We start from the raw sequence: 19,807 nt of genomic DNA, 5'->3' as shown, positions 1-19,807 counted from the left end.
TTCTTATTCCCTTCAAATAAATAATAAATCTGCTCTAAATTTGACTATACATATACATACATATATATATATATATATATATATTTTATGGCTATATATATATTATGGCTAGAGTGGGAAAGAACTAGAGAGTAGCCGTGTACACGTAGTAGCCTGGTACCTCTGGAGGAAAGAAGTGGGTGAGAACGTAGCACTGCAGACTCGTAGGCTCGCAGGAGGAATTTGAGCTTTACCCAGCAGACAGCAGTGGAAAAGCATGCAGAAAGATTTGGGTGAGAGGCATTCGTCAGTCAGATTAATGTGGAAGGAAGGGTAAGGATCAGGTAGGAGGCGCTTTTCACAGTTAAGATGTGAATGAAAATCTGGATTCGGATGATCATGGGAAGGAGAAAGGGATACATATGAAACATTTTAGTAGTAGGATTGACAAACCATAGTGACAGAGGACAGCTAAAAGCAAATCCAGACTTTGAGCATAATTAGTTATAGGTATGGCTATTACCACTCTTTACTCAGTAAACATTTTTAAAATTTAAATTAAGATTTTACTCATGTCATATTTTGTACCTTAAAAACTAGGATAAAATAAATTGTTTAGGAGTCACTCGTGGATTTTAGCTTTTCATTTTATACCACAGATTATCTGAAGAGCAGGAGTTGCCAGTTGCCATCTTGGTGTAGGTTATCCATTTGAAGTTTTAGTTTGGGAGACAGGCAGTAGGTGAGTGACAAGTATGGGAGTAAGAGAGCACCTTTTCAAGATGAGTGAAGAAGGCTGCTGTTCCCTGTGCAGTCACACAAGCTAGGGCTGGTCTCTGCCTTCCTGACGTCTGACCCTCACACACAGTGTAAGAGAAAACAGTATAGTTTTGTAAGCAGAATACCCCAGCTGAAGTATGAAATCAGGTAAATTTTGATGTGAGAGCATTTTATTACTCCTTAAAAATTATGTATTTTTAATGTTTTGTTACCTCTTTCACTGTCTTTTGACAGTGTTAGTTTTGGGAAAAGTAGCAATGTATGCTTCTGATAGAATCCTTTTAGTTGGAAAGGATACATAAATTGTATTAATGTCAAAGAATATCTTGATTTCAGGATGCCCCTAAATCGGGTACTAGTTGCAGCTCTCGCTGTTCAAGTTCCAGACAGGATTCTGAGAGCACAAGGCCAGAATCTGAAACAGAAGATGTATTATGGGAAGACTTGTTACATTGTGCAGAATGCCGTTCATCTTGTACCAGTGAGACAGATGTGGAAAATCCTCAGATTAACCCATGTGTGAAAAAAGAATATAGAGACGACCCTTTCCATCAGGTTGGTTTACAGTGTTGAACTATGGGGCAATCAGTTGAGCTCCTTGGAGTGTATGTACAGATTTTATAGTGGTGAAGAAAAACTTGCATTCAATTAAGGTGATGTTACAGCTTTTTCTTTCTCCGTGAGCTGCGGCGTGGCTTCCTTAGAGAGCGCAGTCGCAGTGTTCACATCGCGCTGTCTCTTGCTGGCCTACAGAGCTCGTGAGTTGCGTGAGTTGCCTTGTGCTGCGGGCATGCTGGTCCCCTTCCCAGTAGTCGTCATTGTCACCGAATAATGAATAGCTTCAGGGTTCTTGTTTGGCCAAAGTCTAGGTTAGGTTTGCAGGATCCTTCCTGCCTACCATAAAGGTAGAAAATTACCATAAAGATAAAGAAACACTGACCTTTTGAATTAGTGTATTTTGGTCACAATATCCCCAAATTTGTAGTTTCATTGTTTATTTTCTTTTTAAAAAGGAAAAAACATTTCTGCCAGTAAGAGAAGTTCCTTCTGTAGTCATGGCTTAGGTACGTGCCATGTGACATTTATTTTTTAGTAGGTAAGGCCAGATTTTAATGACTACATGTCCATAGTTGGAAACACCAGTAAAGCAGTTGTCATGGTGAATTTATTAGAAATAAAACATGGTCTCCATTGAAGTGCTAAACTCTTCAGGCAGTTCTGAATGAACAAGGGGCAAACCAGTTGAGACATAGACACGTAATCACTAAGAGTTCCAGATTTTAGTTTGAAAACATTATTAAGGCCCTGTATGGTAAAATTATAAGATCTGAGTATTTGCTGTGATGTTTTCCCTGAGCCTTTAAAAGAAAAACTAGGTTTTCCGATGACGTGACTTTGCACACACGGTAGGCTGTGCCAGTCCCAACGAGTGGCTTTCGGTGTACATTTGACGCGCACACTCACGACAGACACAGGCTTCTTTCAATGAATTCTTCACGTTTGCCAGTTTCTAATTGTCATCTTCTCTTTTGCTTACTGGCTCTTTGCAATTAAAAAAGAATACTAAACGCTGTTAGACTAATGGGAAGGTAACAAAGTTAAGTACTTGGAAGGACAGTAAAGAAATTGTTCCTTTCCCATTTCTATCACTAGCTTGACCTTGTTGGTATTGATTTGTTTTTCTTCGTGTAACTGGGAAGACCTTTAGTTCTTGTTACAAACTGAGATCGGAGGAGAAAAGTTGTCTGTAAAGCCGTGGTTAAAACCTGTACCTCCCATATTCCACACTCTTTCCATTCAGGCTCCTGTTCTTCTTTCTAGCCTTTTGGTTCCATTATTTTGCTCCTATAATTAAATTTTCAGAGAAGTTGGATACATACTGTATGTTGATGCAAATTATTTCTGTCCCAAATTGGAATATTTTGTTTGAAGATAAGTTATATTATGAAATACCATTTGAAGGGATCAATAATTAATCACTAGTATCTGTTAGCTCTAAAGGCCCTCAAATAGTGAAGTATATACCTTAAAATCTTACACCTTTGGAAAAGATAGAAAGTTCCTACCTGTTTTCTCACATTTTGTTATTAGACAACTTCAATTAAAATGAGCCAGTGCAACTTTATTCTCCCAGAGGAAAAATTCTATTCCTTAAATTTACAGAAATATTTGCCGAATTTTAATCACATCGTGTCCTCCAATAAAACATTGCATAAAATCCTTCAATTCATTGTTAAAAGTTCTTTTAATGAAATGTAAAATTTTAGTGTTAGAAAATCAAAGATCCATTGACTGTTTTCCTGTGAATGACATACCTATTCTTTCTTATAAAATGTGGGAAAGAAGTATAGTAGTCCTTAAAAATTATACGTTAGACGTACTGTGATGTAAGTCCATTCTATTCTGAGTGTGATCTTTTAGTGATACTTTTCCTCTAAAGTTCCGATTATGTAAAGGTTACTATTTCATTAATTCTCTTCTACCTTTAACCCAACTGTTTATTCTCTTTTTAAGTTTCATTTTCTTACTGATTGAGCTGAAACAAAACAAAAACAAATTTGAGCATCTGATCCTTAATACTAAGGATTTAGTACTAAAGTTTTCAATCTTCCCCTTTACTCTTTTATTCCTTGAAACATGGAGAGACACTTTATCCCTACTTCAGAGAATGCTTCTAGTTCTGTGTGCTTCAGCTTACAGTGTTTGCTCTATCTGGGGAAAAAGGCTGAGCTGACACTTCGGAGAAATTCTAGATTAAAATATCATAAATGTAATTGAATCAGATATTTAAGGTAAGTATAAGGAAGAATTTTTTCACAGTGAGACTGTATCACTATGTAGGCTTTCAGAGGCTCACATCTCTTTGGCCATGCTCTTTCGTGTGGCCTGATCATTAGTTGCGCAGTGACCAATATGGACAGTTCGACTTCCTTTGTCTTTCACGGTGACTATTTTGAAGCCATACAGATTGACAGCTGAGTACTTTCACTGACACATTTTAGTATATTTTTGAATGCCATGTTGCCTAATACCTACTGCATAAAAGTTCTGCATTTTTAAACTCTACTTCTTATGCCGTTTATCTAACACATACATTAATTTTGTTAGAATTTACTGTAGTTGAAACGGTGTATAGCTATAGCCACTGTACAGGTATGTGTGCTCCGTTAATGCGGTAAATGTACGTACAAGTAGTTAAGTGTGTGGCTGTATGTTTAGGTTCATATGTATGCTTTATTATGAAATGTGCAGGTCGATTCACCAGTTTTGTTGATTTCTTCGTAGAGTCACTTGCCCTGGCTCCACAGCTCTCACCCCGGATTGGAAAAGATAAGCGCGATTGTGTGGGAAGGCAACGACTGCAAAAAAGCGGACATGTCTGTGCTTGAGATCAGCGGGATGATAATGAACAGAGTGAGTTGTAGATTGTATTGTTTCAGGGCAAGTGTAAAGTCGGTGGCTGCCAGCATGGAGCACAGTCACTGCAGCATCGAGTCAGTGCCCTGCTCTCCTCGTGTCCTCACTCGGGAGAACCCTTGTATGCGTCTGTCTCTGTCGGCAGTTTAAACAGCGATCCTTTGCCAAGCCGCCGTGGGCTCTTAGTACTTTCACTCCTCTGACCAAGAATAGATAATGCAGTTACAGTTTTCCTCTTTTGTGTGATTCTCTTTCTTGCTTTCAGTGGATACTGAAACGAGAAACTGCTAGATACGTACAGGTGTTGAAGAAGACTTGCTTTTCTGTATCACCTTTAATACTTCATTTATTTATTAGAACCCAAAACTTAAAAAAAAAAACAGAAAATTTGTCTTTGTACTGAATTGCTTACTTAAGTATATAGAAATAACGCAGAGAGTGTTATAAATCTTGAGTAGTACAAAGTAGAGTATAAATACTGTGGATTTTAATTTTAATTTCCATTAAATTTTTTCCTTTATCAGATGATTGCTATTTAACAAATTTCCTGATTTTGGATAACTAGGCATGGTCTAACCTACAATTTTAACTTTACTTGGTGCACTGTTATGTTAGAATTTTTATCTTTACTTTTTATAGACTACATATTAAAATAAGTAGATCTTGAAGTTAATATGTACCCTTTACATATCTCAGTCTGACAGTTAAAACCAGTAAGTTAGAGTCTCTGGAAACTTGGATCTGGTGGTGCTCTGAAGCTTAATGATCTGTGAATTAGAAGATAACTTAGAAGAATAGTCTCATTTACCTAAAGTATATGAGAAAAAGTTAGCTAAGATCCCCTTTCTATTCTACAGTATAGGTGGGTATAAGATCTCCTTCTGCTGATTCTGAAGTATTTGTGAATACTCTTAACCTGTAAAATAATGAAATGCATAGAATTCTTTCTCACAGTCTGAGTAAGACTGAGATAGAAAATGGTTTTGCATCTACATAAATTAAAATCCAGTAAGGAATTATTTTTGTCTTTTGTTTTTGAGACAGGGTCTCGCTATGCAGTTCAGGCTGGCCTTGAGCTTATAGCCCAGGCTGGTCTCGAACTCGCAACGATCCTCCTGCCTCAGCCTCCTCAGTGCTGGGATTACAGGCGTGCACCATCATGCCCGGCCCCCAGTAAAGAATTATTTTAAAAACTAAAGAAATAAGTGATGTATAATTTATGTGTGATAGGCTCTTAAATTTCACTGTATAGTAAAATAGTTTCTAACAAAATGATTTTCTGTTTCTATAAACAAAATAAGGCTCAATAGGAATTAATTTTAATTTCTATAAAACAGTGTGTGCCTTTCTTTTTCTTCTGCCCACTCGCTCAAGGTGAACAGCCATATACCAGGAATAGGATACCAGATTTTTGGAAATGCAATCTCTCTAATCCTGGGCTTAACACCATTTGTTTTCCGGCTCTCTCAAGCCACAGACTTGGAACAACTTACAGCACATTCTGCTTCCGAACTTTATGTGATTGCGTTTGGTTCTAATGAAGACGTCATGGTTCTCTCTATGGTTATAATAAGTTTTGTGGTTCGTGTGTCTCTTGTATGGATTTTCTTTTTTTTGCTCTGTGTAGCAGAAAGAACTTACAAACAGGTGAGTATAATATAAGCTTCTAAATAGAGTATTTTATCTTTTTCATAATGTTCAAAGTATTCCTGAAGTATTCTAGTATTTCACTAAATCATTTTGACCTAATTACTTTATTTTACTTTTATAGTACTTAACCAAATAAAATCATAACAATCCATTTTTTGTTGATTTTTGTTTTTCTGTGGTAATCTACTTAAAAATTAATCCCCATCTTAATCTTTTTTAGCGATTGCTTTTTGCAAAACTCTTTGGACATTTAACATCTGCAAGGAGGGCTCGAAAATCTGAGGTTCCTCATTTCCGGTTGAAGAAAGTACAGAATATAAAAATGTGGCTATCTCTCCGTTCCTATCTTAAGGTAGAATGGTAGTGATACAAGTATTCCTGAATGCTGGCTTCCTCTGATAGTTCCGGTTTCTTTGCCAATACATGTGTCTGCAGATGTAGTCACCAGTTTGTCCTGCAAACGCTGGGTTAAGGGTTTTGCTTCTCCTTAGAATGGTTATTGTAAACCAGCAGAGGGAGCCCGCTACTTAGAAAAGAATCTCAAAAATTTTGTAACTAATGAGTCTCCTCACTGACGTGAGCTATTACTATTTTTAAATTTTAACCTGCAATTCCTAGTCATTCTTTCCATGCTATTCTCTTCTTTAATCTTTTTAACAGTTTTCCTCTTTATGGAAGTAAGATATGGAAATGAGTAGAAAAACAGAGACATCTGAATTAGTTTCAGCAATACTTTGGTTTTCTGGGATTTTTGGTTTGGAGGTTAAACAGCAGTGAATCTTATATACCAGTGAACCTTATTACATTTAGTCAGGAAGACGGAAGGATATTTTGTTCAAAATATTCTATGCATTATTAAAATTGACCCCAAGACCAAGTATCTTCTGAAGTACCTAGATCTTTAATTTTTTTAGTAACAACAAAAGAAATTTTTAAAATTTGCACTGTTTACCCTTATGTTTAAAAATGTACTGTTGTGTTTATTTATTTAACTTGCTAAATCCCGTTCTTTTAGTCTTCCTTGGGAAATGTTGCAAATGGGCTTAGACTGCTGCTTCTCACTGTGACTTTTCTGCTGTGCAAGGGATGAACTGATCTTTGTTGCTTGGGTTAGTGGGGATCCGTTCAACATGTCCTCTCTTTATCATCCCTACGTTGGTACTGAGTTCTGTTCACTGATGATTTCATTCAACAAGCATTCAACAGGCGTGTTAACCATCTGCTACTACTATTGGTTAGGTCAGGAATTAGAATGCTCAGGAGCTTCCACTTGGGCAAGGACGTGTGTAAACCCAGGACCCGGGACTTATTCTTGGTAGTTACCCTCTCTGGATTTCCAGCGTCCATTTTATCAGCAGTTCCTAGCCTTTCTGCTTCCAGATTGTATTGAATCTATTTATAGTTGTTTCCATTTCTCCAGCCGTAATTGAAACTTGCCGTCGTCTTCTGTGATAGGCTTCTTCAGGTGCCTCTTAACTAGCCCTCCAGCTTTCACATTTCCTTTCTCCAGTGTTTTCTTTAGTCTCCTGAAAACGTGGATTGACTGTACAAATCTTAAACTTTTAAAAAGTTGTCCACTGCCCTTAGAGTAAACGATAAAACCTTAGTGTGATTTGTAATGTTCTTCATGATCCAGGCCCTACTTCACCCAGGTATCTCTTTTGGCTCATTTTGAAACACTTCCCTCTCTCATCTTCCAGACTGCTTCAGTTCTTTAAGTGCACTGTGATCCTTCAGCTTTATTGTGCATGCTTTTCTTTCTTCCTGCAATATTGCCACATGCTGCCCTGCCCCTGCCCCTGCCCCTGAGTTTGTGTGAATATCACTTAATGTGGGAGATCTTCCGGGCCAGTATTCCGAACTCCATCCTAGTTCAGTTTCCCCGACAATTATCTCAAGGCATCCTCACTGTACTTTTCCTTCCTACCACCCACCCGATGTACTGTGTCTGTGATTATGACTTGGATGTCATGCTTCCCTACTGGTACCTGTGAAGTTAGAGAGTTTGTCTGTTTTGTTCTCTGTTCTATTTCTTGTACCTAGCGCACTGTTCAGTTTTGAGTGTGTGCTTAAGAAACTGTTGTTGAATAAGTGATAATATTGTTTAAAAAGAAATATTTGAATGTTATGCTATAGATTCTGCTTTACAGACTTTTATGTTTCAAATTGTCAGGAAATATTAGCACTTTAAAAATTCATTTGATAAGTTAGGCATATTTGCAACATTGTAAGTTTTAACCAACCTACAGTGATGGATCAACACCTTAGTTGAAAGCATGGACATTAGCTGCTAACTAACGTATGTAAAAGTGTTTTCCCTTTTTCCCCTCTAGCGTCGTGGTCCACAGAGATCCGTTGATGTCATAGTTTCATCTGCCTTCCTGTTGACTATCTCAGTTGTATTTATCTGTTGTGCTCAGGTGAGTTAACTTGCTACAAATTGCAATTAATTCATCAGCTATATTAAGTTTTGGAAGGCTTTTAAGAAAATATAATAATATAATTAAACCTACTTGGACAAGCAAGTTTTGAAATTGACCTTTTGCACTTTATTTTTTTCCGTAGAATAGGGAAATGCATCTTACTCACGTCTGTGTTGTGAACATATGCTCCAGTGTCTGAGTGAACATGTATAGTAATTCATTTTTGTCTAGAATCCATCGGATTGTCTTTATATCCCAAAGCAAACACGAACCAGTAGAGTTTTCAAATCGTTCCACCAATGTCTGGTTAATTCATGCTTAATACTAAGTTTTAAAATTTCTTATCTCTGAGTCTCTAATTTGACTGGCACATCCCTGAAAAAGAATTTTCAGGGGTTAAACTTAGAAAATGCAGAAGTTCCTCGGGTCACTGTGTGCTGTGAAGTGCACTGCAGACTTGTGCTTCCATAGTGAGAGATTACCTGAGAGTTCTGCTTCCACACACTGGCCGGTGCTAGTAAGGAAGAGCCCAGCTTATCTGTGTATGTACTGCGTGCACATGGGAGTTCATAGGACAGTAATGAAGATGAACATGAAAAGCAGGCAGTTAGTGCATGCAGTGTCTCACGGTGGCCCTGAGGTAAAAGGGTGCTGGTACCCGAGGGCCTTGAATTTCATGTCTAGGTGAGGGACTGAGGCCTTGACCTGCAGACCTCCCTCCACATGTACCTTCAGGGCCTAAGCCTCCATGGAAACATAGGAAGAAAACCAGCGTGGCCATTAAACTGGTCCTAGGCCAATGGACACCAGGCAGCAACAAAACCGAGACCATTTGGGGATAAGACTTCCTCTGCACCTCACAGGCTTTCCGTAGATACAGTCGTGCCGGGTTTAAAACCCTGAAGAAAAGAATTCAAAGTGAGTCATTGGATCAATAAATAAGCAGGGTTAGATTTCCTAGACTAATCAGATAAAAACTGTAAGTTTGTTTAAAGTGATTAAAGACATAGATAATGCTGTGAGAAAAGAACACAGAGAGAGATCTAAAAAAGCCCCAAGCCACTTCAGAGAAGTTAAAAATACAGTCATTGGCCTTCAACACAGTGAACCAACTACTTGAGACGAGTTCAAGCTCAAGGTCAGCCTGGGCAACATAGAGACTCTGTCTCAAAAACAACAAATAATAACCATGAACAAATAAATCATTGTCTGTGAAAGATATGCAAATGGTGTGATAAACGCTATTAAAAGTATTGCATTGATTCCTGAAACCAAAATAAATAAAAAGAATAACTGTATAAAAATACTGCAATATTTTTATAAGATCAAGATCAACAAAAATAGATACAACATCAAAGTTAAATCAATTTTGTTTCTATATAGGGATTGGTAAACTGCTATCCATAAACAAGGGAAGGTAGCATTTTAGACCTTTCCTGACATCTAACATGCTCTGAAATACATTCTTCTTCTTTTCTTCTTTCTCTTTTTCCTTTAAAAAAAAGTACACAATTATTCTTTGCTCCAGGGCCAAAAAAAAAAAAAAAAACCTAAAGCTAGATATAGCAAGTGAGTCGTCCTTTACTGAGCTCTTCCATATACAAAAGCTGAATATGTCATTTTCAAGGAAGAAAAAAATACAAGGTTCTTATGAATAAATCTAACAAAAGATGTTTAGGACCCTACAGAGAAATATAATTAAAACTTTATTAAAAGTTCTGAAAGAAGACAGCCTATGTTTGTAGATCAGGAAACTCAAATCCAAAACTTTCTAAAATTTATCTGGAAGCACAAAGAGACAAGAATAATCCAGATAGTTTTAAGGACCCAGAAATAGAAAAGACCTACAAGACTAACTTAGAGTTATGGCAGACTGTGACTTCTGCACAGGTATACTGTGACCAGTGGGACGAAGTGGGGTTGTAGCAACCCTCACATGATATGGGATAAAGTGGCACTACAAATCAGAGCAAGAAAGCTTTACAGCTTTCTACTGCGGAGAAACGAGATAAGATTGGAATGGAATGAAAGGACTTCACACTATACATAAAAGTACATTTCATGTGGCTTAAAGATCCCAGTGTGAAAAACAATTTTAATTTGAACACATGTAAAAATTAAAATTTTAAGAACCACCAGAGATAACCGTAAAGAACAAACCAGAATTTGGAGAAAGATTTTAGAAAAATACATGTTTTAAATAGAACCATTATGTAGAATATGTAAGTAATTTTTAATAATAAAGTCGACTTAATAGTAAGAAAGACAACACTGACTATAAAAAGATAACTCTCACACAAGGGACCCAGTGACCAAACCTGTGAGACACACTTGTCTTCCCTAAGTGTAGGGGAGTAACATTAAAATAGTGAGAGAACACTCTACACACCAGACTGGCAGATCTTCAGAAGTTGGATAATAATACCTGTAGGCAAAAACAAAGGCAAGTCATTCAAAACATTGTCGAGAGTATAAACTGGTGGGACTGTTTCAGAGACGAATTTGTAATATGTAGTAAAGTGGACGATAGGACATTACGGTTTTACTCTTGGGTGTTCACTCCTAGCGAAGATCTCCCAGGTGTGTGTATGCTTATTATTGCTGCATTCATTTCAATGTGGAAAATAGGCAGCAATATAAATGTTAATTGGTAGAGTAGGTCAATAAATTCTGGTGTATCGCATAGCCAGAGTGAAAACAGACTTCATTCTATAAGACCTCTTTTAGCAGTCAGAATAAACACATTTAGAGCTAAGTTTGGAAGTGTGGGTAAATTCTGCAGACGAGGTTCAGTGGCATAAAAAGAAAGTTGCAGCATGTTGACAAAGAATGTAATACTCATGAGTACCGCTTAAGGGTATATATGAGTTTAAAAACGTACATGGGAAAGGTAAGCCCAAAGTTTGCTACCTCAGGGTGGGGCCAGAGCTTGTGAGTCAGAGGTCAGGGCCACAGAAGAAGTTGAAAGTGGTTTAACTGAACATGTGACTTTTTTTTCTTCTTTCTTTTCTTTTTTTTTTTCACTGCTGATTTCTATTGGTCTATTGAAAGGAACAGTTAATACTTAAATTTTTTTTTTACCAATATTGCATGCTTACATCTGGTAATCTGAACAACTAATTTGAAGACATTTTATTTTTTAAAAATCTATCTGAAACAAATACTGCAAAATACTAAGATCTGACAAAACTCGGCCCACGGCAGTTGAGTACATTATTCTGTACACTTCTGCTGTTACGTTTCATAATGAATATGGAACATTTTCAAAATGCGGCATTACATTTATGAACAGTCTGTATAAAGCATGTTTTTTCTTTTCCAGTGCAGTTGTTTGAATTGTACGACTGCTTCATGGTGCCTTTTTTTCCTACATTTTCAGCTGCTTCACGTGCATGAGATCTTCCTCGATTGCCACTACAACTGGGAACTGGTGATCTGGTGCATCTCCTTAACACTCTTTCTCTTACGATTCGTTACCCTGGGGTCAGAAACAAGTAAGAAGTACAGCAATACCTCAATATTACTTACTGAGCAGGTGAGCTCACTGTGCTGTAAGTCGATCTCTGAGTCCACATATTAAGTTAAAATATTTTCACTTCATGTTTTCAGGATCATATTTAATCGAGGGCATTTGTGCTGTAAGATTTGGTAGGACATAAGCCTTTCTTCGGCACTTCCGCCTTCAGATTTCTCGTCTCGTGCTTTTATGTCCCATTTTCATTTGACAAGAAGGGAGTGTTGTGTATAGAAATAGTGGTTTGCCCTGGTCACACTGAATGAAGAGGAAATGTCTTAGGCCATTTGTAATATAGTTGATAGATAGGTAAGAAAACTTCCTTTCCAAACTATTTGTGTTCTACTTTTAGAAGGGCAAGTGGCTTGCAGTGCAAGCCTCAGGATAGTCACACCTGCATAGGACAGGTTTGCTTTTCCGAGTAACAGAGCGATAGTCAGACAACTATGAATCCTTGTGCGGTGTAAAGGGCAAAGCATAAAGATTTTGCTATCTCATTTTACTTTGTATGAATTAAACATTTTCCTTACTGTTTCTATAAAGAAACTTGCTGCCAGTGAACTTATTTAGATATTTTAGTAATAATTTGATTTTGAAGACTCAGTAGCCCTGTCCAGTGAGCTAAATTAAGGGGCAAGGGGAGAGTAGCCAGCAAAGGCAAGGGTCTCTGAGAACGTGTACTGCAGCCTCTGCCCACACCCACTGCCCAGTGCCTCTGCAGGCTCGAGGCCTCGCAGCTTTAGCTCCCATTGGGCTTTCGTTTGCCTCGGTCTGCATTCTACCCTGATCTTACTAGCTTCCCAGCTCATGCAGCTGTGCTGTCCGGCAGACGTGTTAGTCCCACCGGTCATGACTGACAAGCTGGGTGGTGTTGGGGCTGTGGCTGCAGGTTTGGGGGGTGAGGAGGTGGGACTGAGTGGGTGAGCAGCTGCCGCAGGTGCTGCTTCCACAAGCTTGGGCCTAGCGCGTTTCCAGAGACAGGAGCTGTGCCCAGGGCGGCACCCCAGAATTGTCTGTTACAGGGTGGGTAATTTAAAATGCACATTTTTTTAATTTACTAAAGAAGTCACAAACGAATTTAGTGTATTGTAATTTTTTTAAGTAGATTTGCCTATGGGACTTGGATTTGATTACATTTGAAAAATATTTAACAGTTACTGTTTTTCTTATTACAAAATTAGTTTATTACAGGAGATTTGGAATGTATAGTAAAGGATAAAAAGAATATTAAAATCCTATATACTATCAGTGCCCAGATGATCACTGTTAATATTTTGCCGAATATCTTTCAGGCCTTTTGCAAATGCATATTTGTGAGCTGCAGATGTAGCTCAGTAGTAGGGCACTCGCTTTGCATGCATGAGGGTCTGGGTTCTGTTCCCAGCAGGAAAGGAAGGAACCAGTGGAGGGAAGAATGGAAGAATATTTTTTATCATTCTAAATCTTTTTTACATTTTTAAAATAAAAGATAAACCTCTACTTGAAAATGGAGAAGAAACCTAACAAAAAGGAGGAGCTGACACTAGTGAATAATGTTTTAAAACTGGCTACTAAACTACTAAAGGTAAGAATAAATTGCAAATGGATACTATAGAATGTATTATTCTGTCGTTATATCTTAGACTCCGTAGGTCCTATTTGTTTTTTTTTGTTTTTTTTTTTTGTTTTTTTTTTTTTTTTGGTTTTTCTCCGGTACCGGGAACCGAACTCATGACCTTGTGCTTGCCAGGCAGGCGCTTTGCCGCTGAGCTAAATCCCCAGCCCCTCGTAGGTCCTATTTGTATTTGTTTTTCATGATTATACAAATTGTTTCCAAGTTATATTTGAGTATACATATGGTGTTTTAATTTGACATCTCACTAATAATGAGATATCAAATTAATATTATAATAATATTTAATAATTGTATTAATAATTATATAATATTAATGATTATAGCAATAATTAATAATCTAAATAATTTATTTGCGAAATGTATATTGAGACCATCACTGATGCTTAGAGGGCTATAGAGGTACTTTATGCCTCTGGAAATTCATGCCTCCTGGACCACAATGAAACACATTTTAAGATTTGTCATTAAATTGGGAAATTTTATGTTTCTCAAATCATCTTTCTGCTTGGCCTGAGTTAAGCAGCAGTAATACATAGTCATCATAATAAATATATATTATCAAAAACAATTTATAAATCATTTTTGGTAATCAAGTGAAATATATTTGATGTCATAATAACTGGGAAAATTCACAAGTTTTCAGAGAGTAGTATGAAATTATTTGTGTCTCAGTAGTATGGTTAATTCTCCTGTCAGCCAAAATATACTAGTTAGGTATGGAAGGTATGCCTCACAGTGGTTTAGCCATTGAGAGGGTTCAGAAGAGGTGAGTGGAAGGGTAATAAAACAGTAATTACAAATCACTTTCTTTTTCAAGTTACTTTAAGTATCCTTAAAGGAAGATGAAAATAATATAGGCAGACTGCATTTTTGCCCCGTTGCTCTGTGAAGAACTATCTGAAATTGAATTGAGAGTTGCGTGCTTGCTTGCTGCCTGTCTGTTGGCATCGTCAGAGTGTAGGCACTGAGGTAGACAGGAGGGAGCGCAAAAGTGAGATGTAGTGAGCAGCTGCAATCTCAGAGTGGAGAGAAATATAAAAATAGCTAAAATACAGGGTACAGCACGGGATCGCATAATGCTGTTTGGTCACACGTAGTCCCCTGGCCCGAAGCCTGAGCCTTTGTGTCCGGCGCACTTTCTCCCTCGTCTTGCACGGCTCCATTAGTTCGGCCTTTCAGGCATCTTCTGATTCATCCTCTCTGGCTGTCAGTACCATCCTGTGTGGTGTGTGCCTGTCACAGGAGCTTCTGATGCACAGAACTTCTCTGCCGTTTTCCTAGCTCCGGTGTCACGCTCTTCCCCTGTGTCTGCCGCATTGCCAGCCTGTGATCTGTGTCACACACACGTCTGATAGCCTCCTCTCCTGCTCACATGCCCTAGTGTCATTGTGTCAGCACAGCCTGCCCGACTCTTGCTTCCGTACTTCTTCCCCGCCCCAGCCTCTCAGACTGCCCACAGCAGGTGTGCCACGTGTGCGTCTGCTGGAACACCTGCTTGCTGCACCCTGTTTCAGGACCATCTTTCTGTGGCGAGACTTACGTATTTGAATTGCTGTGTGCTTACTAGCCTGTAAGGTCCTTCAGCTTAAAATAAGTAAGGGACTGAATTTTAACTCTGCAGAGTCTAGCACAGGACCTGCCATTAATAGAACTTTAAAGTTGTGAATCAAAGTTCTGTATATATGAAAATTAATTGAATCAATAGTAATATATATTGTCAAATATATATTTGACAATAGTAATACATACTGTCAAAAAACTGGGCTAACTTCTAATTCTTCTGCAAAAAGGTAATGTTCTCCTTCAGTTTGTATTTCAGCTTTTCTATAAAAATCCCTAACCGAGCCACTAAACCAAATACTTATAAATCATTTGGGATATAAAATGGAGCTACAGATTTAATTATAAACTTACTTCAGTGGAAGTCACTTTTTCTTAAAAACATAAGAAGTATTAAAATGTACTTATTTAAGTTTATCCTTCCTAAAAACGTACATAATTCATAACTTCCTTAAAACAATGTCTTTCTAATGCTCATTGTAGATTGCCCTAAATTAGTAATTGATAACTTTTACTGGCTGTGAGGCTAATGGTTGTTTTTGCTTTTTTGTTTGTTTGGTTTTGGGTTTGTGGGTTGTTTTGTTTTGTTTTTTCCATTTTTGTCTTCTGCTAGGAATTGGACAGCCCGTTTAGGTTATATGGGCTTACAATGAATCCGCTGCTTTACAACATCACCCAGGTTGTCATCCTGTCAGCTGTTTCTGGTGTTATCAGTGACTTGCTTGGATTTAATTTAAAGGTAATAAATTTGGTGGTAATTAATTGAAGTGGTTTGTGTTTGGTGTTAATCTCTTAGTACTCTTGCATTTTTGTGACACTTATTTTACTCTGTCATTCTCTTGAAATCTCATGTCCATAGTAATGGAGTCAATTTGATAAGATCGAGTATAATTAGTAAAAATGGTTTTGGATTTAATTTCAGTATATAATTTCAGTATTTGAAGTGGTAATTAATTGAAGTGGTTTGTGTTTGGTGTTAATCTCTTAGTACTCTTGCATTTTTGTGACACTTATTTTACCCTATCATTCTCTTGAAATCTCATGTCCATATATATTCATGGCTTCAAATACTGATAGTACTCTAAACAATTCATTATATAGAATATAGGATTGTCATCTAGGATAAGTGGAAGTATTTATTTTTTTCTCCTATAATTTCGATAAGAAAAGAAAGAAACCTATTTCTCTTGCTGGCAAAAATTATTATTTATGTAGCATGGTATATATCCTCTAGTTTATACACAAGTACCCATTGGTATGATGTAAAAGGATCATACTTCCAACAAGTAGAGTGTTTTGCCAGTTCCTTGTAAAAGTGTGTTTTGCCAGTTCCTTATAAAAGAAAGTAAGAGAAATCTGACTTTCACTTTTTTTGCATTTAAGATGAGTTCTCCTTAAAAAGAAAAAGATTAAGGAGTTAAAGTATAAAAACCTATACTTGTTTGTGAGTGAAATTCAGAGAACAGTGTATGATGTAATTTAAGTTGCCATATTGAAACTGACTCTAATGACCACTACTGCTATTATTTTTTCTGTAGCTGTGGAAGATTAAATCATAATGATTCAGAGAAAAGAAGATGTAGCCTCTTTTCCAGAATCTGAGTACTGACTAGGCTGCCTTCGGAAAGCAGTCGCTGACTCTGCGCTTCAGGAGTCTCCGCTGGGAATTGAAGTGTTTACATCAGACTCTCTTGTGCAATTCTTATATTTATTTTATTTGTTCACTGTTTTTTTACATTTATTTTAGTCTTTATATTTTATTTTTAAGCATTGATGTTCTTAGTTGTTGAAAGGGTGGTGAAACTGATATCCGGATACTTGAGACCCTGGTTAATTGCTCCTAAATAAGAACCCGTGAAAACAAGCCATTGGGAAGCACCATTTCTCCACCAGTGCCGTGACCTTGCCTTACTTGAGGAGAGCTTCTGTAACTTTGGAACGGTGATTGCACTCAGCTAAATGCAGACTCCATTTTCCTTGGTAAATCAAGATCCAGTCAGGGTTTCTCTTGAAATATTTCAGAGCAATGCCAGGATCTAAACTGACTAAGCTGCAGTTGAAACCCCCTTCAGTATTAATGTATATGGTATTATATAACAGGTGAACAAGTGCTCTTTGATGATAAAACACTTAATGGAGCAATAATTGTAAATGGTTACCATACTGTAAGATATTTTGATAAAAATTAATTAGTAATAATTGTATTTATTTGAAACACTGGGCTGTTTGCACAGCTCCAACTGTGCATGCTCAAAATGTGCACTTTTAAAAATTGTTACTTTTACTGTGTATCTTTCTATAGGGTGTGTTACAGTGTACTGGGGCATGATATGGTATCCTTTTGAGTGAGGTCTGTACTCAGCTCACAAGTGAAGTGCCTATTGATCTTACTGAAGTACATTATGTTTACTCAAGTAAAACAGTTTCCTCTCATGGTACACTATGGTATATGCTGTTCATACCACATTTAAATGAACAACTTAAGAATAAGCTTAAGAACCAATAAAATATTCCTCTGACTGCTAGTTATAAATTTATACCCAAATTTTCAGAAAAGACAGCCTCAGCTTGCAAATTCTGAACTTAATCCGGTGCATCCCCCTCCATCAAACAAGGGCTATTTTAGATGCAGTTCACTGCTCTCCCTTTAATAGTTTGCCAAGTGTCCAATGAGAATTTATCATGGTGGCATGTTAGGTATGTAGGGCAAATATGGTAGTGTCTTACATTGGGCCTTGATTTAAGTTGTTACATTTGTACAATCAAGAGTGTTTTAGGAATTACATGAAACATGATTTTGTGTTGTTTTTCAGCAGAGCATCTGGTTTCTAAAAGAATTTATTTGAAACAATCGAGAATTTTCCTGGTGCAACGTGTATCATATTGAATATACTCATGTTTTTACCATGTTTTATGGAATTTAAAATAATTCATTGTAAATAATGTGTTTGGTTGGTGCAGCTCTAATTCCCGCATCTCAATCTTCAGCTCAGGAGTGCGTGGAGAACAGGGCCAGGCCCTCCCCCTGCTCTTACCACCCCTGCCGGCCAGCCTTGAGTCAGCCTCACTGATTTTCAGTGCATTTCCTTCCTGCCAAGGCAACAGGAAGCGTCTTGTTTATCGGCCTCTGTTCTGATGTGTTTAATAACGACCAAAGTGCATTCTGAGGGTTTTCAAGGAACGTATTCCTCGAGCTTTAAGAACATTCTTAGTTTCTCATGTGAAAAATTAGGCTTTGTCTAATACGTTTTTTCTTCCTCTATTGTCTAATGTTGAGGTTGTTTGTAGGAATTATATTTTATAAACTTTTTCAAAAATAAGGTACATACCTATACAGAACTTAACATTTTGCACAGAGTATATCAAATATATTTTGAGAAAAAAAAGTACGGCATGAGTTCTGTTAGGAATAAAATATGAAACTATTGTATCTCATAAAAAGTTATTTCAGAATGGAAATATTTTTGAGAAAAGTAGCTAAGTATGCTGATTTAGGGAAATGCTTGTTTAGGTCAAAGTTCAGTTTAACTTAGAGCTGGGAATTAAGAGTTATTAATAGTATGTTGAATTATGTGACTAATGTGAGCAACAGTAGAATACTAAAAGCTGTTACTTTAAGCAATTCTCGAATGTTAACAGAACTGTTTCACAGTAGAACATTGACATTGCTGCCTTTAAGAATCCCATGAATGTAAGAAATTGTAGCGTATCACATGATATAGAAAGGGCAGTTCAAAAGGTTGTGGCAGATGTTGTATGTTAACTGTTGTTCTTTGCCACATGTGTTGTATTTGAAAGTTTGAACAGTAAGTTTTAAATAAAACATTCTACGACTGACTTTCTTAAGTCGTTACATTTCTGTGATAATTTTATGTTACAATAGCATAAACTTCAGTTATAACTTAGATTTGGTAGTCATAAAAATAATGTTTTAAAACTCTCCCAACATTTGAGACTTTATTATAAATCCTAGAACGTGAAAGAAACACAGTACCTACAGGGAGTGTTCTAGAACAACAAGGATGTTTACATTTTTAAAAACTTACTGCAGTAAAAGTTACATTGCCAAGAACAACGCAGTGAGTGTTTGAAGTGAGGGGAGATATACTGAGCATGTGTTTTGAGGGGAATTAATGGCAATTTGTCTTTTACTGGAATAAATTCTTAAAATTTAAACATTCCCTATGCTTTTGATGATTGCAGGTGCATAGGCTTTTTATCAGCAGATGCGTGTATGTTATTGGTGTTGGTTGGTTGGTTGGTTTGTATCTGAGTACAGAAAATTGGATATGGCATGAGATGATAAAACTCACTGTAGAAGGATGATGGTGTTTGCCCTGTGAACTCAGCAGGAGAGAGCACGCCCACAGCACATGGTTGTGCACCCTCAGGTCTCGGCTACCTGATTGGTACCAGCATCATCAGAGGGCTTAAATTACCCAGGACTGTCAGGTGCACTTTGAAACTTACTGAGAAGGCCTGAGGACCACAAGTTCAAGCCCAGCCTTGGGGACTTGTCTCAAAAGAATTTTAAAAGGGGCGGGGATGTAGCCCAGTGTGATGTCCCCAAGTTCAGTCCCCTGTACCAGGGCCGGGGTGGGGGGCATGGATGATGATGACAGTGACCTTATTTCAAGCTTGGAATTGGCTCTTCTAGCAACATCCCCGAGTCTGGGTGTCTGCTGCCTCTCGGTCCTGGCATCATGTCATCTGCTCTGCTGGAGAGTGTCCAAGTTGAGCTTCTGCCACACGTGCCTACCAGGATGTTATGGAATCTCCAAATCCCATTTTGGCAGTTTTAAAAATCAGTCTTGATGTGATCCCTACAGTGGCTCTTTCAAACTTCCTTTAACATCCTCAAGCTCCTGG

The 19,807-nt window shown here is 37.5% G+C and overlaps 1 protein-coding gene across 5 annotated transcripts in view; it reads left to right on the top strand.

Annotated features, from left to right (window-relative positions):
- Positions 1-18,776, top strand: part of Phtf2 (putative homeodomain transcription factor 2) — a 98,277-nt gene extending 79,501 nt beyond the window's left edge. For 3 of the 5 annotated variants that reach the window (XM_013510512.1, XM_005377207.2, XM_005377206.2), the window contains 9 exons: positions 1,096-1,314; positions 4,045-4,173; positions 5,551-5,823; positions 6,047-6,178; positions 8,160-8,246; positions 11,629-11,784; positions 13,232-13,327; positions 15,552-15,677; positions 16,477-18,776. In XM_013510512.1, the coding sequence (XP_013365966.1) occupies positions 1,096-1,314; positions 4,045-4,173; positions 5,551-5,823; positions 6,047-6,178; positions 8,160-8,246; positions 11,629-11,784; positions 13,232-13,327; positions 15,552-15,677; positions 16,477-16,497 (1,239 nt within the window). In that variant the 3' untranslated portion in view covers positions 16,498-18,776. Of the gene's footprint in view, positions 1-1,095; positions 1,315-4,044; positions 4,174-5,550; positions 5,824-6,046; positions 6,179-8,159; positions 8,247-11,628; positions 11,785-13,231; positions 13,328-15,551; positions 15,678-16,476 lie in introns of those variants that run through there. The other 2 variants (XM_005377208.1, XM_005377209.1) reach the window with 2 other exon arrangements.
- The last annotated feature ends 1,031 nt before the right edge of the window (positions 18,777-19,807 follow it).

Source organism: Chinchilla lanigera, unplaced genomic scaffold (assembly GCF_000276665.1).
Source record: "Chinchilla lanigera isolate Chin_1 unplaced genomic scaffold, ChiLan1.0 scaffold00009, whole genome shotgun sequence".
Lineage (NCBI taxonomy): Eukaryota > Metazoa > Chordata > Mammalia > Rodentia > Chinchillidae > Chinchilla > Chinchilla lanigera.
Note: the sequence above shows the minus strand (reverse complement) of the source record. Positions and strands in the feature narration are given on the sequence as shown.